Here is a 22,164-nt window from a genome sequence, read left to right on the forward strand (position 1 = left end):
ACTGCAGTTAAAAGAGAAGGGTTTAAAACTGGGGACCAATTTCTGTTGCATGTGTAAAGCAGGTGACAGGAGTACCAGGTGGAACACTGGAGCACTGCAGACAGGATGTGTCCATGGTGTTGCTACTGTTTCAGCAACACCCAGGAACTTGCAACTGGCACAGCATATGGGCCTGTTCATGCACTCTCAGTGCTGTGGGGTTTGAGCCTGGTTTGCTATTGCTTCCCTGAGCAACCTCCAAGCACTCCTTATGCTCCTGTCACAGCAGGAGTGTTCAGCAGATCCCAAGTGTGCAGTGCCATGTGGCAGAGTGGGGAATGAGACTGGAGTGTGAGAGCAGGAGAGCCCCAGCCTGCTTGTGGAAGTACAGCAGAGGTGCTGATGCTCTCAATGGGAAGTAAAGGCAGCATCCCATATGTTGCAGTCTGTTAACTGGGTGAAAGGGGAGGCTGTGTAGCCAACCTATAAATAAGTATATTTAAAGAGGCAAGAATATGCCAAGGAGGATATTTCTAAGAAATGGTATAGAAAATCACATTTGTTAACAAACAGGCTTAGTGAAGATTTGCTAAGAAATGGAACTTCAGTTCCAAACCTGACTACCCTGAGTCTGTGTGGGATCTGGTAAGTGAGTCAGTCCTTCAAGGGACACAAAATGTGGGAAAAAAAATTGATAAATTCATCATAAAACATACATTTTGGACTCTTTTTCATGTAGAAGGTGGCCTTGCAAATGAGTCAACATTAGGTAAGCCTGCCACAGAGTAGGATTAAGCCTTATTTATACAAAACATCCCCTGTCATTGAGGACAACTGGTTACAGAGCTGAGATATATGACCTTCTACAATTTCCTCTGACATTATTCATGTGTAGAAGGTTCCCTGAGGTAAACAATGCTTTAGAAATGTACTTGTTTAAATAAGTTCTCTCACAAATAGTCCAGGTAGTTGCCTCCAATGATTTATGTCTCGAATGGTAGCATTTGTCTTCTCTTTGCTCAGTGATAAATTTCTCAAAACATTTCTTAATAATACCTGTTTCAGAATTCTGCATTTCATTGTTGTGAAGTCTAAGTGCAGTGAAAATCCCAAACCACAGAAAATGAGGCAGGCAGGGTTGGTTTGTGTTTTTGTCTTTCACCTCACCCGAATCTCATCTCCCATTAGCAGCAGTGGAATGAGTCATTTCTGCTAATTGCTACACTACTTCCAACAGCAACACACACAGAGTCTGTAAAGACTTTTTTTCTGCAGAGTTTCAGAGGGATGCAGGAATTTATTATTGCTGAGCTACATATGTGCAATGACCCTTGGTCAACATTAGCCAAATTTAATCCTATCTATTTTATATAAATTTGTTTTCTGAGAAAGATGGAGGCTTCATTCTCTCTTCATTCTCTTCTCTTATAATAGTTTTGGATAAGGATATTATTCTTATTTTTTCAAAGGAACCCATATTCTCATACTTACTTAAGGGAAAGCTGAAAAAATAGTTTATACTTACTTGACTCAGGGAGACTGGGATTTATTGGTTTGTATTGAAAGCATGAGGACTAATTTCAAATTGCCTTTTGTTTTACTTGAATTATTTGAGAAGTGTAACTGTTAAGGAGGGGAATATATTGATGAGTGTTTATAATCCATGGTCTCTTGGCTGTATAGGTTAATAATTTAATTGAAACCAGTGAATCTTCTCATGTTAGTGAGAAGATATTGTGCATTATGAATACATGCCTTAGTTTGCCCATATTGGTACCATTTAAAAAATACAGTAGTTCCTAGCTTCCTTTCACAAATATATGCAGAGCTGCATATATTCACATTGATTGCTATAAAGTGATGCACAAAGATGTACTTGATATTTGTGCCTCCTTTCAACAATGTAGTTGAAATTTTACAATGCAGACACATATGCTTTAAAATAAATAAGGTGGGGATCCTGTGTACAGTTTTGAGGAGTTTCTGTACCAGGTGGGATCAGAGTTATCTTTGCACTATTGAATTATGTCTCCTGTAGTTAGAACAGCACTGGCATTTTGCAGACCAGTGACAGACATTGGCACTTAGATTGCCTTTATTCCCACAGAATGGGACAGGTGGCAGATGACAAGGGCACAAAGCAGGAAAGTTCCACTGCTGGAACTACTGGCAAAACAAAGAGCTTTCTTATAATCATCATTGTTGGCTAAATCCTCCCTTATTCATCTTCACTTCTGACTTTATCTCCCCAGATCCCTCTTGTCCTATTATTGTGATTTCCCCATTGCTATTTCCTTATTAATCTAATGGGTCTGTGGAATTACACGTTCCAACTTACTGGTTTCATACTTAGCCATCTTGACTGACATAATGATATGCCAAGTAAAAGGAAAAATTAAAATTAAGCCCATTGGATTATGAAGAAGACTATTTTTTCTATAGTACAGCTATACAAAACATAGATAGTGACTTCTGTTTTCATATTGATCTGCTTAGCACTCCATTTATTTTTTGAATAAGCACTGTATTACACTACACTCTACCTATTTTACTTTAAACCTTTAAACATTGTTGTTTTACACAATACCTCCTGATGGTAAATCATTAAATTCGACCAGACCAAATGTCCAGTTGTCTGAAGTAGAAGTACTGCTAACTTTATCAATTGTAAAATTTCAAACCTCTCCTTGCTTTATTATGATTATTACTCTGTTTTGGAACCAGGTCTCAGAATGTTGCCATTAGTTTCAGCAGAGCCTTCATTTAGCCCTTAGAAATCAAGTAAGTAACTTGTGCTGCGAGCAGTAGGAGGTGGACTTGCAATTTGAATCATAGGATCATAGAACACCACATTGGAAAGGACCTCAAGGATCATCTGACCCAAACTTTCTTGGCAAAAGCACAACCTAGACAGGATGGTTCAGCACTCTTAAAAGTGTCCAATGTTGGGAAATCCACACTTCCCTGGGGAAATTACTTCAATGATCTGTAATCCATGTGTCCACTTTTTTTTTTTTTTCTGTATATGTTGGCTTTTCTTCCTGAATTTCTCTCTGAATTTCCTAGGATCCAGGAAAAGTGAAAAGCTCCTTTCTCTAAGATTTCACTACAAGCCATATTCTGGAGTAACAAGAAGATAAACAATAAATTCAGGGCTATATTTAAAAATATTTTAAACATTTTGTTCAAATAACATGCTGATGGAAAATACCCCATTTAGTTAGCTGTGGAGATAGCCAGGAGACACTAAATAATACTGAAAACTAAAGTACCAAGTATGTCAGGTAATACATAAAGATGAGTTTTCTGGAATACAGAGGCATCAGACACAGGAGGGTTTCAGTGTACAAAGCTGCCATATCCTGCCACATTCTGTACGGTATCATTCAGTCTCCTTTACTGCCAGTCAGCACCAACAAAGCAGCTCAGACAGAGCATGTGTACAAGTACCCCAAGTAAACATAAAATGATTGGGCTTGTTTTGCAAGCATGATGGGACACAGGGTATGGCTGTAGGATAAAACAAGCAGTATAATTTTAATGTATTGTGTGAAAAACATAGGAAAGCAGTAAAGTGATACATAATATTTTCTGGTCTCGGTGCTTGTAGAGTTAAGTCTGTAAGTTGGTGAACAGTGAGATGTATAGACATATGGCTGTCTGTTATTCAAAGCATTACCAATTCACACTTTAATGGTTTGCTTTGTAACAGTAAAGCCAGGAGACAGAGACATCATGTCATTAGATCTGTACTGCCCTTGAGTGGATCAAATTCAGCTCAGTGGTAGAACAAATAATAACACTGAATTGTATAGTTACTAGAGATTTACTCCTGCCTCACTAAGGGGACAGTGTCTAAGTGAAAAGGAGTCAATACAAGGCTAGATGCAATGCAACATAAAGCTGCACTCCACCCTCTCTTCATGGGCTGCATTTTAAGGCATATACACAGACGTTTCTGTTGAAAAGCATTCTCTGAATGTGGTGAGAAGCCTATTGCCTGGTCTCCAAATGAAGTGGGACTTGAGGGAAGAAATGTAAAAAGGCCAAGTCTTATCTTTTGCAATACAAATTAACACACTGAATTTGTAAAGTAGAATAAACTAGATCAGACTGTTATGTGGTCCAACTGCCTGAGTACCTCAGGGCACACCAAAAGTTAAATGTTCTGTTGTTAAGTACATTGTCCAAACACCTCTAAAACACTGACAGGTTGCCTGGGGCATTGATCCCCTCTCCAGGGAGCCTGCTCAGTGTTTGACCACCCTCTCCTAAAGAAATGCTTCCTAATGTCAAGTCTGAATAGCTGTAAACAGGATATCTTGAATTAAGAATATAGACTATAATTTTGGTAGTTTGTGACATTTCTAGAACAAAACATATTAATCAGAAGAATTTTTTAAAGCAGAAATTATTACTATTCCCAGCAGTTAAACAAATCCAGTGCAAGGTCTTAAAACCCTCTCTTGACCCATCCACATTTTTCAGCTAAACAAAGTTCTATTCAAATAGCTTCTCTAATTCTGCTCCAATCCTGCTGGTTTTCTTTCAGCAATGTTGGATAGTGCTTGTGAGGAAGCCAGAAAAATGTTTTGTTCAGGCCTTACATAAGTTTCTTCCATGTAGGGGAATTAGAATTATTTTATCATTTTTGAAACATTTGTGTGCAAGTCCCTTATTGTTGCTGACAAAGTAGAATGAAATATGGTGCCACTCAAAAGCAGAGGAGTTACAGAATCTCTTTGAAAATTCCTGTCAATGGTCACATCCAGGTATGATCACTTGGTGCAGGGGCAGCACCTCCAACATCAAGGCTCTGTGTCCATCACAAAGGACATGTCCGGGGCTGGATCAAGTGGCAGTGTAACTTGATCTAGATAAGTGTGAAATCGCAGCACATGCTGGGCAAATTATCCCCAGCCAGTGGCAGGGTGTTTATGGAGGCTCTGTTTTGGCTGGATGCTTGTGGGCTTACTAAGGACAGGCAGTGCTCGCCTGATAGACACTCTGCTGCTACTTAGTTCCTTCCAATAGATTTTTTAAACTAAATTGGAGCTGCTACAGTGAGCTTGTACAGACTTATGGGTGTGGTGTTTTTGCACTAGGCTCATTAAGTGGGATTTGCCTTCTGGTGGGGACACAGCCTAAGGCAGGGGTACAAAATCAAGGGCAGCCGCAGTCACTGGGTGTTGGGATACTGTCACTTGTTCAAAATAGGCTCCAATATTGAGGTAACAATTTATAAAGACATTGCTAAAGAGGTACATCTAGGTACTTCATTGAAAGCATGGGGGAAAGGGACATTAAATAAGAGTGTGATGTTAGTCCATGCTAACATCTGTTTTTCTATTATAAAAGGTTCTTATATTTTTTGTTTTTCTAATCATCCTTTTTGAGTTGAGACAAACTTTCTCATTTCATCTATTTGATCCATTTGGTGCTTTTAGTTTGTTAATTTTTTTAGCATCTAATAGGGCACAATGTAGTTTGAATTTTGTGATGTGACGAACAATTAAAATGAGGGAACAGTGCTAAATCAAGGTAGCCACTTGTGTCTAATTCTGTGTAACTTCTACAATAATTTCTACTGACACAAAATAAGTAGTAGTTTTTGCTAAATGGACTAGTCTAGACTTGAATATATGACAGTGTAACACAATTCCCAAATGGGTGAAAATTTGTCTCATTATTTGTTAGTGTTTTATAAATACTTTATAATGCTGTAAATGGTTAAGCAAAGTGGCAGAGAATATCTGCTTATTGCACAGCCACCTGACGTTGGAAGTAGATACAAGTAGGCTGGAGGACAGTATTTGAATTCAGAATTATTGCAACAATAGAAGGAACTAAAAAAATTGAATGCATATCAGAAAAGATAAGTGAAAGGTAAAGTACTCAGGGATATTCAGCTAAATAAAAATAGGATGTGTAAACAATTGGCTTCATAAACATGAAGGAAAAACTCTGGATAATGGATCCAGAGTTGATGACAGTTCCACAAACTCCTTAGTCACCATTAGACCAGTGAGAATTCTGTCTGATACTGACCACAGCACGCACAGAGAAGCAGAAAGGCATGGAGCATTCTGCAAAAATACAACTTTATTGTTTTGAAAGAGTGCATGTATACAGCAGAACATCTTCAAAGCCATTAATGTTTGTAAAGATCAGCTCATCTTAGCAACCAGTTCTAAAAATGGAGTGCAGGCTCCCACAAACCTCATCAGATCACATCCAGGAGGAAGTGATTTTGTTACTGTGCAGAGGCTTCTACTGTATTCATTACAGCCAACAATATCAAAGCAGTGCACAGTAGCACGAGACAGCTACTGATCATTTCTTTCCCCATAACATTTCTATGGATAGGACAGTATAACTAGTAATGTATTCCCTAAGGAAATTAAAAAAACAACTTTTGGTATTGCAGGGTTTTGGATCAAATAGATGAAATTTCAAAAGCTCCCTAGGACATTGTATCACTGAGAAATGTGATAGCTGCAAATGGTTTCTTTTTGTATTAGTCTGGACTTCATTCATTTCCTTCTCTTCATGCATCTTTCTGAGTTTTCAGTGACCTGCATAATGTCATTGTCATGTACACAATATAAAAAAAGGAGAATATTCACACATTCAAAAAAAGGAAAATAACATCTTGTACCAGTAAAGTGTGTCATTATCTGGCACTCAGAAACCAGCAGAGGAACAGCATGCTGTGTGTAGCAGGGACCTGAGTGTCACTTCTCAGCTCTTGCTGCCCACATCTCTTGCTGGGTCTGGCAATTATAGGAAGAATTGGTCTGTGTCAGGAGAGCAAACATCAGCATTAATTATAACTGTGGGATAATTTGTAATGTTTCTTTTTTCTTTTGCTAACTTTCCTTTTGTGAGACAGTAGGGACTGACATTTATTGCAGGCCTTTATTTCTTTCCATCTTTATTCTTCACTGCATTCTGAATAGTTCTCAGAAAGTCAGCGTGAAATATGGATTAGATACATTCCCAGACAGATAGTACAGAGGAGAAGGGAAACAGGAGGAAGCAGGAAAGACACCAAAAATCAGATAAAAAGAGCTTCAAAGATTCTCTTCCCTCATAGCGCAAGTTTCTAAAGGATCAGAAGATGAAGCAAAACATGAAGGTTAACCTACGAATAACCACGCTGGATACTGGAATTGGATATAAAGGATGTACTTTAGAAAAACCGACCAGGTGCTTAGGTGGTCACAGCTGTGACACGGCCTGAGCCGGGTGTCGCCTCAGGGGGGGTCCGTGCACTGCAGCGCCTGAGTGAACGTGAACCTGACATCTACACCTGACCATCGCCGGCATCCCACGGGAACGGGCGGTGCGCTGGCACCGGGATTTCCCTGCGGGAATTGCTCGGCACGGAAGTGACGCGCGGCCGGGAAGTGACGGCGGTGGCGGCGGGAGCGCGGCATCGCGGGGCCGGTGCGGGCCATGAACAGCCGCCTGCAGGAGATCCGCGAGCGGCAGAAGCTCCGCCGCCAGCTCCTGGCGCAGCAGGTACGGCCCGGAGCAGCCGAGGCACCGGGGCGCTGCGGGGGCGGGGGCCCGGGGCGGGGGACCGGGCTGGACGCGGCGTGACTTTGTGTTTGCCGCTGTGCAGCTGGGGGCCGAGAACGCGGACAGCATCGGCGCCGTGCTCAACAGCAAGGATGAGCAGCGGGAGATCGCGGAAACCAGAGAGACCTGCAGGTCGGTATGGGAGGGCGGTGGCTGTCCAAAACTGGGGGCTCGATAGGAGAACAGGCCCGGCAAGTGCCATGGCATCGCACTCGGTAAAAGGAAATTAACTAATGAGTCAAATCAGAGCCGCGACTAAGGCGAGTAGGGTCTGATTACTCCCTTCTAGGAGCAGGTTGGAAATACAGGCTGACTTTTGTTTCTGGTGTGAAAAAAGCTACCGTGTAAGAAAACTGAGATCTGAATTTAGAATGGGCCGTCTGCTTCGGTTCCAGAGCCTTCATGCTTCTGCTAAGCACAGTTCAGGGCAGTTCAGTTTGAAAGTTCTCATGAAACTACAGATACGTCTAGGACAGAGCATTTACTGCTTATCAAAACAAATCTACTGTTTATCTTTCCCTCCAAGCTGTGTCTTCCTCCTTGATTTTTTCCCCTGCTTTTGCAACATCTGTTAGGTTAGTTTTGGTCCTTTGCACTGCACCAGATGTAACCCCAGTCCATCTTCTTGTAGTCACTAAATTTCCCAATTTTTTTCCCCCTTCAATTTCATTTCCTTTGATGGTATCTCCATTCCAGAGTGTTCGTAAGGCCTTCTTTTCTGTTTTGGCTTTCAGCGGTGAAATGAAATTGAAGGGGAATTTTGCCAAGCTTTGATCCATGTCCCTGCACTTGTTAGCGTACAGGCCTTTTCATGGCTTTTGACTTTGGCAAGGATTTTTTTTTTTAAGTATACATGCCATGTCTCTGATCTCTTCCCCCCCCCAGCTGTGTCTTCTTCCTTGATTTTTTCCCCTGCTTTTGCAACATCTGTCTGAACAGGCTTACTTTTGTAAACAAACTGCTGTAAATTTTTGTAAATAAACTGCTTTGGGGTAAAACAAGCTGTACTTTTTAGAACAGAAAAATGAGAAATGGAAGGGAATGAGCTTAATTCTGTAGATATAGTGCATTGGTTAAAATAAACTTTACTTTTGAGAGCAGAAAAATGAGAAAGGCAAGGGAATTACTGTTTTCAAGAGTTCTATTCTTAATAAGTTGTGCTGAACTCAAATATACTGAGACAGGAATAGCTTTTCATGTATGATGTTTTGAAATAGTTTCAAATTTGTAACATGCAGACAAGCATATTATCAAAGATTCCTGAACACTTTTCTGTGGAGACAGAAACTTTCTTAAGAGGATTTTTGGCTCTTCATAGGGCTGCTTATGATACGTCTGCACCAAATGCAAAACGTAAATATCCAGATGAGGGAGAAGCTGATGAGGAAGAGATTGAAGAATATAAGGTAAGAAAAAGAGGAAAAAGTTACTTTTCTTTGGTGTTGTGTCCCTGACTTAGAAAATTAGTGTGTATATTAAAATAAATGTGATGTGTATACATCCTTTAATATGTATGTTTCCCCAGTGGCATCTCCCTTGATGCCTTCCACTGCAGAAGTGTAAGAGAGAGGCCATAGATGCTACATTATTCACCTCAGGTGTGCATTGAACTGTGCACTCACCAAACCCCAATGTGTAGAGGCTTAATTAGTACTGCTCCTAGGAGGAGGTAGGCCTAGGAGTCAGTGCTCACAGGGAACAGCACTGAGCTGTACCTGGCTGTGGGAAGAAGCAGTAAAATGTGTGTTTGTGTGCTTGGGGAAACACAGAAAGAATCTTGACTAGAATTTCATTGTGTCAAAAGAAAAGTGGCGCAGTTAGCAGCAGGCACAGGCCATGGGATGAGACAGGGGAAGCTGAGAGTGTCTCCTGGCCCATCTGTGCAGTGCCAAGGAATGCAGTTCTGGATGAGTGGAAGAAACAAGGGATCCTAAAGGATCTGGAAGTAAGAGGCTTGGTTTGGGATGTTAAGTGTCCAAAATGCCCAGGAAGAGTAAGGTTACAAAAGACAAACCAAAATGCCTCCATGGTCATTGCAGTGTCAAACTCTCATGCCCTTCACTTTTCAAATGCTCATCCCAATGCTGTGTGACAGCTTTCTCCTCATGTGATGATTTGGCCAAGATAAGAGATATAAAGAGATTAAATAAAGGCATGATTACGATACAGCTGTCTTTATGATTTGGGTTGGGATCTGGTTGCAGTGTATGTCCTCCTCCCTTTTTTCCATGTCCTAATAACCTTCTTTCTGTGGTTAAATCGAATCAATGTCAATATGTATGTATTTATGAAATAGTTCGGTGTCTACTATTCTCTTGGATGAAATAGTAATTTTTTTAATAAAAAGCCTTCATGTTACATTTTGTACAGGTTTGTAAATCATGTTACATTTGTGTACAGGTTTGTAAATCTTCCTGTAATAGTGTCTACCTTTTATCTTACTAAACCAAAAGGTTAATGTATGACAGAATGGTTTTTGATGGTTGATTTTGAAAGTCTCTCTGTGAAGGGGCAGACATTATTTTTAACATGATAAGTGTTAGTCTGTGTATCTTGTTTAGTAAAGAATTTGTCACCATGAGGTAGACAGCTGCTTGAGAAGCGGTGTTTTTATTCTTGCATTAGTGATCAGTTAATATCAATTAATTTTACTTCTTCACCAAGTACATGGTAAAGAACTAAATTTTTATTACCTATAAAGTATATGTGGATAAGTTACTTGAGTTGGCAAAATACATGAATCTTATCATTAAGATTTTCTTAATCATTGTGGAGAAGACTTACCCTGAGGTGAGCTGTAACCACTTGCAAGTGGTCAGACTTTTTCTGTATTGTTGAAATGGAAGAATATTTTAATAACATTAGCTCAGACAAAATTCAGTCGAGCAGATGAACAGACTTAAGAAACTTGAAACCCCAGAGTAGAACATCTATTGTGGAGTCATCAGCTGTTTCCTGCAGGCATTGCTAATTCTCTATTGGCAAGGAGATAAGAACAGTAAAATTCCATCTGCATTTTCCTGAACTCTCTGAGCCTGCTTAAATTTAGTCTTCTAATATGAACTCATACAAAAATCTGCATCTTTAAGGTGTCAAGCCCTATTGTATTGTGTTTAATGCAACTTAGACAAAAGCAATAATAGACTTAACTAGAACTGTTGTGGACAAGTTTTGCAAGTTTCCCAGTTTTGTTTGGAAAATCAGAGGTATTTCTGATGTGAAGGGACTTGTGTCTATACCCCTGACTTGCACTGTTGGGTTCTATGTGATGGGATCAGGTGAGTCTTCTGAAATGATTTAAACTTTTTGTGCCCTGGCTTCACATTTGGTGGAAGTGAATGTACCCTCAAACCTGTGTGAGAGCAGTTTCTAAGATAAAAGGTGAAGTATTTTACTTTTCTCAGCCATGTAGGAATACCTGATGAAAAAAGAAAAAAAGCAATGTGTTTTAATTTTGGTGGGTTTTTTAATTTCTGTGTGTCTGTTTTTGGCTTTTTTGTAGCATAAGTGTGAATTTGTAGTGGTGATTCTCCATAAGGCTCGGGCTGATGTGAGAACAAAGTGCAGCACTGACTCCAGTCTGGCAGCTTGACTCCAGTCCTGGAGCCTGGCTCTGCCTTGCCAGCCTTGGGAGGTGGGTGATAGGGAAGAGATGCACTATTGGGAAAAGGAATCATGGCTATTTTCAAGTCAGAAAGTTCAGTTGTGGTTTTGGAGAGCTCCTAAAATACTCCTTTCTTGTGGAATTGTAACAGTTGTCCCAGAGTTAGCTGAGCTCCCTGGTGTGTATTTGGAAGTGAGAAACAATGGGATTAGAGTCTGCTGCCACTGTGAGGCCCCTCTGGGAGCTGTGAGTGCTGCTCCACCTGCTGCCTTCCCCAGGTGATTTGGCTCCATTGTTTGAATGTGTCTGAGTGTCTGGTGTGTGGAGTACAAAACCACTTGTGGTTCTATTTTGCTGTCAGCCAGCCTAATTTGAGACTGCCCCGTTCTACTTGGTTGGTGCAAGCAGAGACCTGCAGGCTTGGGGTGCTTCCATGCCATTGTTGTGGAGGCTGAAGAAAGCTTACTTGGTTGAATCATGGATTCCATGTATCTCCAGTCATTTGAAACAAGCTATGTTTGAATACTGTGGGGTGTTCCTGTTTCCCTAACTCAGCAGCTCTATAGCAGATGCTTTGGAAAACACAGATAATTAATGTACAAGAACCTAGTACCTTGTGTTACTGCTGGTGTCATTCTGTCTCTGCTGTGTCTGTGTCCTTTCCCTCTGAAAGTTGGTGGTGTGGGCTTTTGTTTGTGGCCACAAGATTCTTTTTAAACTGCTTACAAAGGCATAAAATAGAACTGGGATCACTCGGGTATCTAACTGGTACTTATCATCAAAAGGACAAGATTTAGAGAAGGATGAAAGAGGGAAACAGGTGTAATTTATGATGGCATAAGCAGTTTTTAGTAAAATTCAAGCTTTCAGCTTTTTTTTTTGACCTGAATAACACTTGCTGCTGCTTGTCTGTACATTTCTTTTCCTTGCAAACACTCTTGCTGTTTCTGATTGTAATCTTTTGTTTGATCTGGTTAGACAAGCAAAAAGACAGTCTCTCTCTAAGTTCATCACCTGAATGGGGAAGGGGAAGCTGTGACTTGTTTATCCCATCAGGCATTTCAGAAGTCAGTCCAAAGCTCCACCTTGGAAATAACAGAAGTTTACTTGAAGATTTTAACATTTAGAGGGATCAAAATTGGGAGGGACAGGTCTTAATTTTTTATTCTGCATTCAGACAGCTTATGTAGCATAGAGTAAATACAGCTGTAATAATGTGGCAGATGTTATCAATTGAGTAGTTGTTCAGTTGTACTTCTGTGTTCTCTAAATCTATATACTGGGTTGATCCAGGATCAGTGGGAAGGCAGTGATGTCAAGTGAGTCTCTTGAGTTTCTGTTCTCTCTCAGTTCTCTGTTGAATGTTCAGAGCATGTCAGTGTAACAGATCTCTGAGTCCCAGAAACTGTTGAATAACAGTCAGTGGCTCTCTAGATAGTTTTAATGTAAATTCTGGGGCTATAGAAGAGAAAGTTATATTTAAGGACAGTCCAGATGCAATACTGACTTGTACCATGAGCTGTTTCTTCAAAGTGTGGACTTTGCTAAGGCTGGGAAATAAGAGATGGCTGTCTGGATATAAATGCTCAGAAGTTCTGCTGCAGAATAATATTGACAAAAGATATACTTTCAGTCCAAAGAATAAAAGTTTTGTGGGACAAAAATGTAAAGCACTCTCAGGGGCTGCAAGTGAAGGGGTTTTTACTTTTTTCTTCTTTCCGAGGCCTTTCCCAGTAACTCTCTCCTTGTTGGTGAGAGAGGTGCAGACCTTTTGGGGAATAGGTAATTTTTTTTTCCCCACTTAAGCCGTGGAGCTGAATCTGCTGTTTGTACATTCCACTTCTCCTTATGATCTGCTTCTTAAGCAAAGGACCGAAACAGCTTGATCTTGTGTGCACACTTGTAATACCTGCTTTATTTCCAAGGATGAAGTAGAGCTGCAGCAAGATGAAGAAAACCTGCCCTATGAAGAAGAGATTTACAAAGATTCCAGTACCTTTCTTAAGGTGAGCTGCTTTTGCAATTGGAAGTGTAGTCAAAGCTGGCCTAGTTGTCTTAATCTGTTTCTGCAACTAATGGGATCTGAAATACAGCTTTAAAGGCTGAAGTAGTGGCTTGGAGCTCACAGGTGCAGAAGTTGCCTGTGACAGTTCTGACTGTTACTGGTGTTTGCATTATTCTGAGGCACCTCACAATGGGCTGCAGGAATGGTGGGCCTGGGTTGGAGCTAAAAGGATGGGTTGACCAGGGGAAATTATAAGGGCATGTTGAAAAGATAATCTGCTCCTTTCTCATTTATCAGATTAACATGTACAATGTGTCTGTGTATGTCCACTTATCTTCTGTTGCTCTCACTGAACTTCTTCCTATTCTCCAGGGCACTCAGAGCTTGAATCCACACAACGATTACTGCCAGCACTTTGTGGATACAGGACACAGACCCCAGAACTTCATCAGAGACGTTGGTATGTCACAGCCAGGAACTGTTTGAAGATGACTCATTTGATTCAATAGCACTTCTTTTTCCTCCCCTTTTGTAATTCCTTACAGTTGCTGAGAAGTGTAGATACACAAACTCTTCCTAGTTTTTTGTCTCAGTGTGCATACTATCAGTATAGGCATCTACATGAATGGTTTTATTTTCAGTTACTTAGGAGGTCATTATTGTCAAGGCTGTTCTTACCCTTAGTTTTACTTGAAAGTATTTCACCAGGAAGATTTTTTTTTTCCAACCTAAGCTATTTTGATTCCAGAAAGTAGATGAGTTTAATGAGGAGATCTTGAAACCTCTGGAAGTTTACAGTTCAGCTGTGTACTGGGCTGTATTGCCTCTTAAGCATGTAAAGTATGGGAAATAATGACATTTAAGTCAGGAAGCAATATGGATAATGTTTCTCAGCTAAGTTAGGTAACTGCTGACAGCTTGTTAGAATGCCCAGGTGTAGAGGACGTTGCTTTTCAGGTTTACATGTATCCAGACATAACTTACTACTGAAATGATGCTGCACTGGGCCTGAACTTAAACTTGCTAAAACTAAGGCACGGTTTGGTCCTGTTTCCCAGAATAGGTGCCTGGCATTTGGTTTTTAAAAGGAGCAAAACATCTCCCTCTGCAGTTTTATGCAACAGTTCTCTTTATTTTATCAAGTGTAAGATTGCCAAGGCAAGGGGGTTGTGTTTTTAAATGGCAGCCCTAAGAGGTTTGATTTGCCTCCAGAGGCTTTTTAGTTTATTCTTCTCTATTTTGTGAATGGTTCTGTGAAACACATCTGGGCTGTTTTGACTCAATTGGATCTTTATGCCAAAAGTCCTTGGCCTTCACAGTTATGTACTTGAGGCAGTTCTGCACTCTTCTTGGAAATGGAGAAACAGCAGCCCCTATTGTGTGCCATGACTGCTGTGTAACGGATGGGGAAGGGACAGGACAAACAGGTGGTGTTGGTGTGGAGATGAACGGGGAAGGGACAGGACAAACAGGCAGCGATGGTGTGGAGATGAACGGGGAAGGGACAGGACAAACAGGTGGTGTTGGTGTGGAGATGAACAGGGAAGGGACAGGACAAACAGGCAGCGATGGTGTGGAGATGAACAGGGAAGGGACAGGACAAACAGGCAGCGATGGTGTGGAGATGAACGGGGAAGGGACAGGACAAACAGGTGGTGTTGGTGTGGAGATGAACGGGGAAGGGACAGGACAAACAGGTGGTGTTGGTGTGGAGATGAACAGGGAAGGGACAGGACAAACAGGCAGCGATGGTGTGGAGATGAACGGGGAAGGGACAGGACAAACAGGTGGTGTTGGTGTGGAGATGAACGGGGAAGGGACAGGACAAACAGGCAGCGATGGTGTGGAGATGAACGGGGAAGGGACAGGACAAACAGGCAGTGTTGGTGTGGAGATGAACGGGGAAGGGACAGGACAAACAGGCAGCGATGGTGTGGAGATGAACGGGGAAGGGACAGGACAAACAGGTGGTGTTGGTGTGGAGATGAACGGGGAAGGGACAGGACAAACAGGCAGCGATGGTGTGGAGATGAACACCGCAGCAGCAGGGCCTGAGCCTTTAACAGGGCTGAGCTGTGTCAAGCTGTACATTGGTGAGCACACATTTTCCACACCATGATCACAACTCTGCTGAGGTGCTGCATGTTAGTGCACATGGCCCAAAGAGAAACAAGTGGTTCTAAGAGAACACCCAGCTGTATCTTTTTGATGTTGCTGTTGGAAAAGAGGGAGAGACCTGTGGGTCTGTGTTTGGTTAGTTTGAGGGTTTTGGATTGAAATTTGTTTTGCGTCTATTGCTTAGCTGCTGTTGCCCAGGGGTATTGGACTCAAAATGGCTGGAAGCAGCACAGTAGTGGAAACTGGGAGAACACAGCAGTAACTTTAAGCTGTTACATATGCAAAAAAAAGGATGAAAATAACTTTTGGGTGTTTCATGCACAAGTGGCAAGAGATAATAAAGGTTAGGTACTGAGAACTTCACTTTTATCATTGCATTCCTAGAATTGGGACTTAAGAAGTTTGAATTAAAATAAGGAAAGAGATGAAGGGTTCGTCGGTTTGGGTGAAGTTTTCCCCCCCCAATTTATTAGTACCATTCCAAGTTGTACTTTTAAATGAACATGAAGCCTTTTAAATCACTCCTACTTAAGTTGAAGTGATACTGCTTGGGAAGCAGGAATGACACCTTGTTTTGGTCTATGCTGAACCTGCTGCTGGCAGTACCAAACCCATTGTCTCTAAGCAAGAATGAAATATACTTCAAAGAATATTTTGCTTTTCACAACGTTTTCTGCAAAAGATCTAATGAGGGCTCTCTCCTTTGCATTCTGTGCACATGAAAGGTTGGAAAATTGACATCATAAAGCTAAATGTAGGAGTATGTGTTCAGATCTTCATGACTGCCAACACAGCACCAAATCTCAGTTTGAGGGTTGCCTCAGGGAACCAGCCACACCCCAGGTGCCACTTTGGAAACAGTCCAAAGATTACACAGTCAAAGATTACACAGACTCTGCTGTGAATTAATATTAATTAGATCTTAATAGAAATTTAGAGATGGGGGAAAACCAAAATAGTTTCTTTCATCATCTTGGCACTTTCAGTTTAAATGAAAAGTTGTTTCCTTCTGGTAACGGGAGTTGTGAATTCCTGATCAGCTGTAGTGTTCTAGAGAAGATCAGAGTATAAACACTGCATCAGTAACAGCCCTGATTGGCTGGGTGAGGGCTGGAGGCTTTTCTCAAGTACTGAATGAAAACTGCTTTAAAGGGTTTGCTTTGTTCTAACAAAAATTAAAATGAGGCTAAGTATTAACATTTGGACGTATTTAGAATACTGGACAATGCTTAATTGATAGAGATTTACTCTGTTAAGTAGTTGTTAACTTCATGTTTTCTTCTTCTTAGGCTTAGCAGATAGGTTTGAAGAATATCCAAAACTTAGAGAGCTCATCAGATTGAAGGATGAGCTGATATCTAAATCTAACACTCCTCCCATGTAAGTGTTCTTGTGGAAAATGCCTTTCTTCTCCAGACCTGTTTGAAGTTAGCTGTCTGCTTTGCAAATCTCTATCTTCAGCACCTGCTTAGAATTTACATTTTCTCTTTCTGTTTGTGTATACAAATGAATCAATTGAAGCATAGAAGAGAATAAGACCACTCTGGTGTTGTTAGTTTAATCTAGATGTTTAATACTGTGTATAAACCAGATTTTCTTTCCAGTGTGTGATTATTTATAGTCTCTAAAGCTTTGATTTTTTTAAGGCCAAATTGTCAACTCATTTGGCTGAAGGCTCTAATTTGGGAACTAAGAGAATATCATGTGGTGGTGAATCTCACGTTTTTATGTGGTTTATGATAACAAGAGCTTTAGAAAATTTGCCTCTTAATATAACCTTAGCTTTTCTTGTAGCAGCTGGTTTTGTATAGTGTTCAGCTATTATCTCAGTGTCCATCAATCACTTGTTATTTTGGAGTTGAAGACAAAAATGTTTAGGCTGACTGAAAGTCATTTGTCCTTGTTTTTGCTGAATGTCAGACACAGCCCCAGTGTGCAGTGTGTTACTCCAGGGATTCAGACCTCTCTGAACTTAACAACTTAATCTTATGCTTGTCACATGCAGTAGTCTTGATCTGTACCACAAAAATCCACCTTATTTAATGATAGTCACATAAAACCCTATGAAATAGTTGTCTGAACAACTGAGTGCAAATTGCAAACTCAACCTGCTCTTTTAAGCTAGGCATGTGTTTTGGTCATAAAGTACAAAAGTAGGAAAACCAGTAATCAAATGCTGCCTTCTGACAACACCAAGTACATATGGAATCTTTTCCACACACTGGGAAGGGGAAGGTGGTGGTCTATTGATCAGCTTTACTAAAGTTAAAGGAATTTAGGGGAGGGCAGTGTAATTTTTTATAGTGATAGAGCAGTGAGTGGTGTGCAGGTGTGAAGGAGAGTCATAAGAGTGTGCGTGAGCATGTGTTTAATGGAGTCAATGGCTGGGGGCAGGGGGTACAGGAATAGAGAAATACATGTATACTATATAAAAAGTGACAATGTTTCCAGTATTTAGAGTCTTTGGAATAATTCTAAAAATATGCCACTTTCCCAGTTAGCCAGGCAGTGAGTGTTTGCTTCTGAAATGTTTATGTTTCTTCCTATTATAGTCCACAGGTGTACAGGAAGTGCAGTGAGTCTGCACTAGGTATTGTTGTACAGTCTGCGTGGGCATCTGTTTCCTGCTTGCTAAGTTAGAAGCCTAAAAACTGTTTATTAAGACTACTTAAAAACCACAATGCACCAGCCTTGATTAAGTGAGGATGTGTAATGGATCTCCTCTGGATTTAGAGCATTTGAGATGTACAACCCACCCAGGAGACCCTGCTCTTAACTGGCTGCACAGAAGTGCTGTGTGGAGTGGAGTTCACTGTTGCACCTTGTCTGATGCAGACTGGCATCATCTGTCTAAACAGGTATTTGCAAGCAGACTTGGAAGCCTTTGATATTAGAGAACTGAAGTCCAAATTTGATGTGATTCTCCTGGAGCCACCGTTGGAAGAATATTACCGAGAGACTGGCATTACTGCCAATGAAAAATGCTGGACCTGGGATGACGTAAGTACCTGTTTTGCTGTGAAGAACATTTCATACGTTTGTTTAAGCAAATGGTTTCAGGGTTTAATGTAGTGAATACAACTTTTTGTTCCCTCTGAGCCTGGCTGAAAACTTGAGCCTAGTAATAGTGGGTTTTCTCTCTGCCCTTACCTTCACTGAGCTTTCTCTGATTTTTAGCTGTTGAAATACTGAATGTCCATTGAAAAGATTCCAGTGTTTCTTGAAATTCTTGAGATTATTAAGGCATGTTTTTTAATATGCTGGTCTTCTAGTAAAAAGTGCAGGTTAGTTTGCTTTACTGACATTCCTCCATTCTCCAAGTATTGATTGGGTAGGAAATTTTGATGGTCAAACCAGTAATAATCCCTAGAAACTTAACAAAATAGGTAAACCTCACTTGTGGAAGTCTTTCTCATGTATTTATTCAAAAATTATGCCTGCCAGTGCTGCCCAGGGAAAAAACATTCCATCCTAACAGAAAAACTAGAGTGTGGGAGGCAGGACTCATCTTCCTAGTGTGGAGTTACATCCTCCTAGACTGGCTCCTACTGCATTATTCTTCCTTGGAATGGCATTGAATGAAGCTTGATTTGATGTGTTAGCAAGTTGGAGATGAATCCTTTCAGCTTGTGATGACTAGCGGATGCTTTGCATCCCAAAGTTATTTCATCTTGAATGTTACTCATTTGCCATTGTTGAACCACTGTTCTCATAAATTCTGGCTGCTTTTCCTGAAAGTGAAAATGGAGAGAATGTCTTTCCTATTTAGTGATAGGAATTAAGCTGAGATTTTTAGAATGTCTTCACGACCTTCATGTGAATACTTAGAGAGAGGAGAAGAAACAGAGTACTCTTGCTTCTGTATTAAATATTTTTGCTGCCAGTCTAATGATAAAACAAAGCAGAGATTTGAGGAGGAGGAGACCATGTGGATTGTGTTGACCTTTTAAGTCTAGAATTTCTGAAAATAGGTAGAATTTCTGTTTGTGATGGTTTCATCCCAGCCAGCAGCCCAGCCCTGGGCAGCCACTTACTCACTCCCCCACCAATGGGATCAGGTAGAGAATTGGAAGGGTAAAAGCTGGAAAACTCAAATTTTGAGATGAAGACAGTTTAATGGGAATACAAAAGCCAAGCACACAAGCAAAGCAAAACAAGGAATTAGTTCCCTGCTTCCCTTGGGTGGCCCCCAGCTGTGCTTCCTGATGGTTTCTGTGACAATGCCTCAAGACTTAGTATTCTTCCTGATGCAACTGGTGATTTGTATTTAATTCAGAAATGCTTTTATTGCACTTACTGTTACTAGATCATGAAATTGGAAATTGAAGAAATTGCAGCCCCAAGGTCATTTGTGTTTCTGTGGTGCGGCTCGGGCGAGGGTCTGGATCTCGGCCGAGTGGTAAGATGTTGTTTTAATTCAATTTATCAGGGACAGGCTTACGCGTTTATTTTTATCTTTGACTTTTCCCTGTATAGAATTCTCAACCCTAACTACTGAGGGATGTTTTGTTACTGTGTTAGAGGATATGTGATTTTAAATGGCATTAACTGTTTAGGTACTGTAAATGTCCAGCTGAGTCACTGACTATGTGAGGAAGCATAATTCCTTGGGGTTGTGGTTTGGATGTATGTGTGGTGACAGAGGAGCAGGTTGCCAAGTTAGAATTTTTGAACAGAAGTCTCAGTAGTTTTCTGCCAGAAAACTGCAATGCTGTTCATGCTAGAAGAAAGGCCCTACTCTTTCAGAAATTGAGATACAATTGTCATCTTTGTGCATGCCAGGGAAATGCTGCTCGTGTTGGGGATGCTGCACTAAGAATTCCCAATTGGCTCCTGCAGTGCTTAGTTCAAGCAGTATTTTCAAGCAAGCCAATTCCCAATTGGCTCCTGCAGTATTTAGTTCAAGCAGTGCTTTCCATGAAAACAATTCACAGACAACTGTTTAAGGGCAGCTGTGATCACGGATCTCTTTGCTTTGGCTGGTTTCAGTCTGAAGTTGGGTTTGGTCATAGACAGGTTTGTAGTAGCTGGACAGTCCTTGACACTCACTCCTAAGTGAGTGTTCAGTTCAGGTCACTTGATGTTTTTATGTAGTGTGAACTGGTTTATTTGTTTCTAACATTTAGTGTCTGCGTAAATGGGGTTACAGAAGATGTGAGGACATTTGCTGGATTAAAACAAATAAGAACAACCCTGGCAAGACCAAGACTCTAGACCCCAAGGCTGTCTTCCAAAGAACCAAGGTAAAGGATTGGCTCCATTCCTCCTCTGTTTCCATTCTGTCTCTCTGTGCTGATGACACAGCCAATGTTGGTGACAGGCTTGTGAGAGAAAGCCAACATGAAGACTTCCAAGTTCTGTTCTGCAAAGTACATTTTATGGAACTAAACTTAGCAATAGAATTTGACTAAAGTCAATGTCAAAAGAAGTCTTTTAAATCTGTAGATTTTAACAGAACCTATTAATAAAAAATAACTATAGAAGATCAGCTATTGGTTCTAAATGCACACTAAGTGTGCACCCAGAGTTTGGACCAGAGAGAAGCCTGGGGGAACCGGAGCGTCTCCTGCCTTCCTGGAAGTGATTGTATAGCACCAGTGACAGAATGGGTCAGCTTGGTTTAAACCAAACTTTTTTTAAGATGCTTGGTGGAGGATGTATATTGAAGGAGGTGCAGAGAAAAAAAAGTGTTCTGGTTTGTGTCTCAAATGTCTGTTGATCAGAAACTTAGAGAAATGTTAATGGGACTCATAAATAATTAGTTTGGGTATATGTGGGTGTAACTGGAAGTTTTACTGAGTACAGAGAACTGATTGACAATTTATTAATTTCCAGTTGTCAGTGAACCTCAGGGCTCCTTCCTCATTCATTAATCATTCATTAGCATTAAACATCCTCAAGTCTGTCTCAAATTGGCCATTGTTAGGAGTATAAACTTCCCTTTAGGATATCTGGAATCTCTGTTTGACTTGCATTTACATTAATCTGAAGTTTGTTTGAAAGTGTGTTGTATTAGTTATAAATATTTAAAAGTATAAGTATTGTGTGTTTATTGCATATAGTTTTGCAAATATGTGCAGTTTGCTCATGAGGGCAAGGTTAAACTAACACAGGACGATTTGAGGGGAGTTTATGTCTTTATTTAGCCCAGAAAAATAGTTTCTGGTATGGGGGAATTCCTGTTTATCGAGCAAGAGTTGAGCTGAGGTCACTGTTTGTGATGAACACTGAAAATGGAGTGAGTTTGCTCTGACTAAACAAACACTGTTGCAAGTTGTGTTTGCCAGTGCTTAGAGCAGCAAATGGGTTCTGTTGTGTTTGGCTGAGGAATCTCTCCAGGGATGCTTGGTGCTGTGCCACTTGTCAGAGAATCCCAGTGAGTTGTGAGTGACATACCCTGTGGTATGAAAGTAAAAGGTTGGGGATAGTTCTCCTAAGGACTAGGCTGAGGAGGCTTGGCTTGGTGCGTGATTTGCCTAGCAGTATTCTGCCTTTCCCTTAGGTAAATTCTAGGTCCAAAGCCGTGTTGCATGAGTGCAATACCATCTGCACAGATTTGACAGGTCTGATGTTGTGCCTTTCATGTTTACCCACTCACTTTGCAAAGCCTTTCCAAAATTCAGGAATGATTACGTTCTCTTGTCTGCGGCTGTTTCCTGAGCCATCTGGTGGCGCTTAGCGAGTCAGAGCATTTGATCCTGGGGAACATCGCCCATCCAAGATTGATATTCCCAGAAACAGAGCTCTGAAATGAGTATGTAGGAGCCTCTTTTCATCCTGGAACAACCCTCATTCATGGGTGCCACATATCACTCACTCAAATTGTTCTGCAGTGTTGGAGAAGGAAGGAAAATGATGCATGTTACAGCTCAAG

General features: G+C 40.9%; 1 protein-coding gene across 1 annotated transcript in view; it reads left to right on the forward strand.

The window, feature by feature from the left end:
- Nucleotides 1–22,164, forward strand: part of METTL14 (methyltransferase 14, N6-adenosine-methyltransferase non-catalytic subunit) — a 36,430-nt gene that overhangs the window by 11,266 nt on the left and 3,000 nt on the right. The window contains exons 2-10 of the mRNA XM_054633188.2: nucleotides 7,076–7,503; nucleotides 7,607–7,695; nucleotides 8,882–8,969; nucleotides 13,093–13,173; nucleotides 13,545–13,632; nucleotides 16,580–16,670; nucleotides 18,149–18,290; nucleotides 19,597–19,689; nucleotides 20,417–20,533. Of these exons, the coding sequence (XP_054489163.1) occupies nucleotides 7,438–7,503; nucleotides 7,607–7,695; nucleotides 8,882–8,969; nucleotides 13,093–13,173; nucleotides 13,545–13,632; nucleotides 16,580–16,670; nucleotides 18,149–18,290; nucleotides 19,597–19,689; nucleotides 20,417–20,533 (855 nt within the window). The 5' untranslated portion in view covers nucleotides 7,076–7,437. The remainder of the gene's footprint in view (nucleotides 1–7,075; nucleotides 7,504–7,606; nucleotides 7,696–8,881; nucleotides 8,970–13,092; nucleotides 13,174–13,544; nucleotides 13,633–16,579; nucleotides 16,671–18,148; nucleotides 18,291–19,596; nucleotides 19,690–20,416; nucleotides 20,534–22,164) is intronic.

Source organism: Agelaius phoeniceus, chromosome 4 (assembly GCF_051311805.1).
Source record: "Agelaius phoeniceus isolate bAgePho1 chromosome 4, bAgePho1.hap1, whole genome shotgun sequence".
Taxonomy (NCBI): Eukaryota; Metazoa; Chordata; class Aves; order Passeriformes; family Icteridae; genus Agelaius; species Agelaius phoeniceus.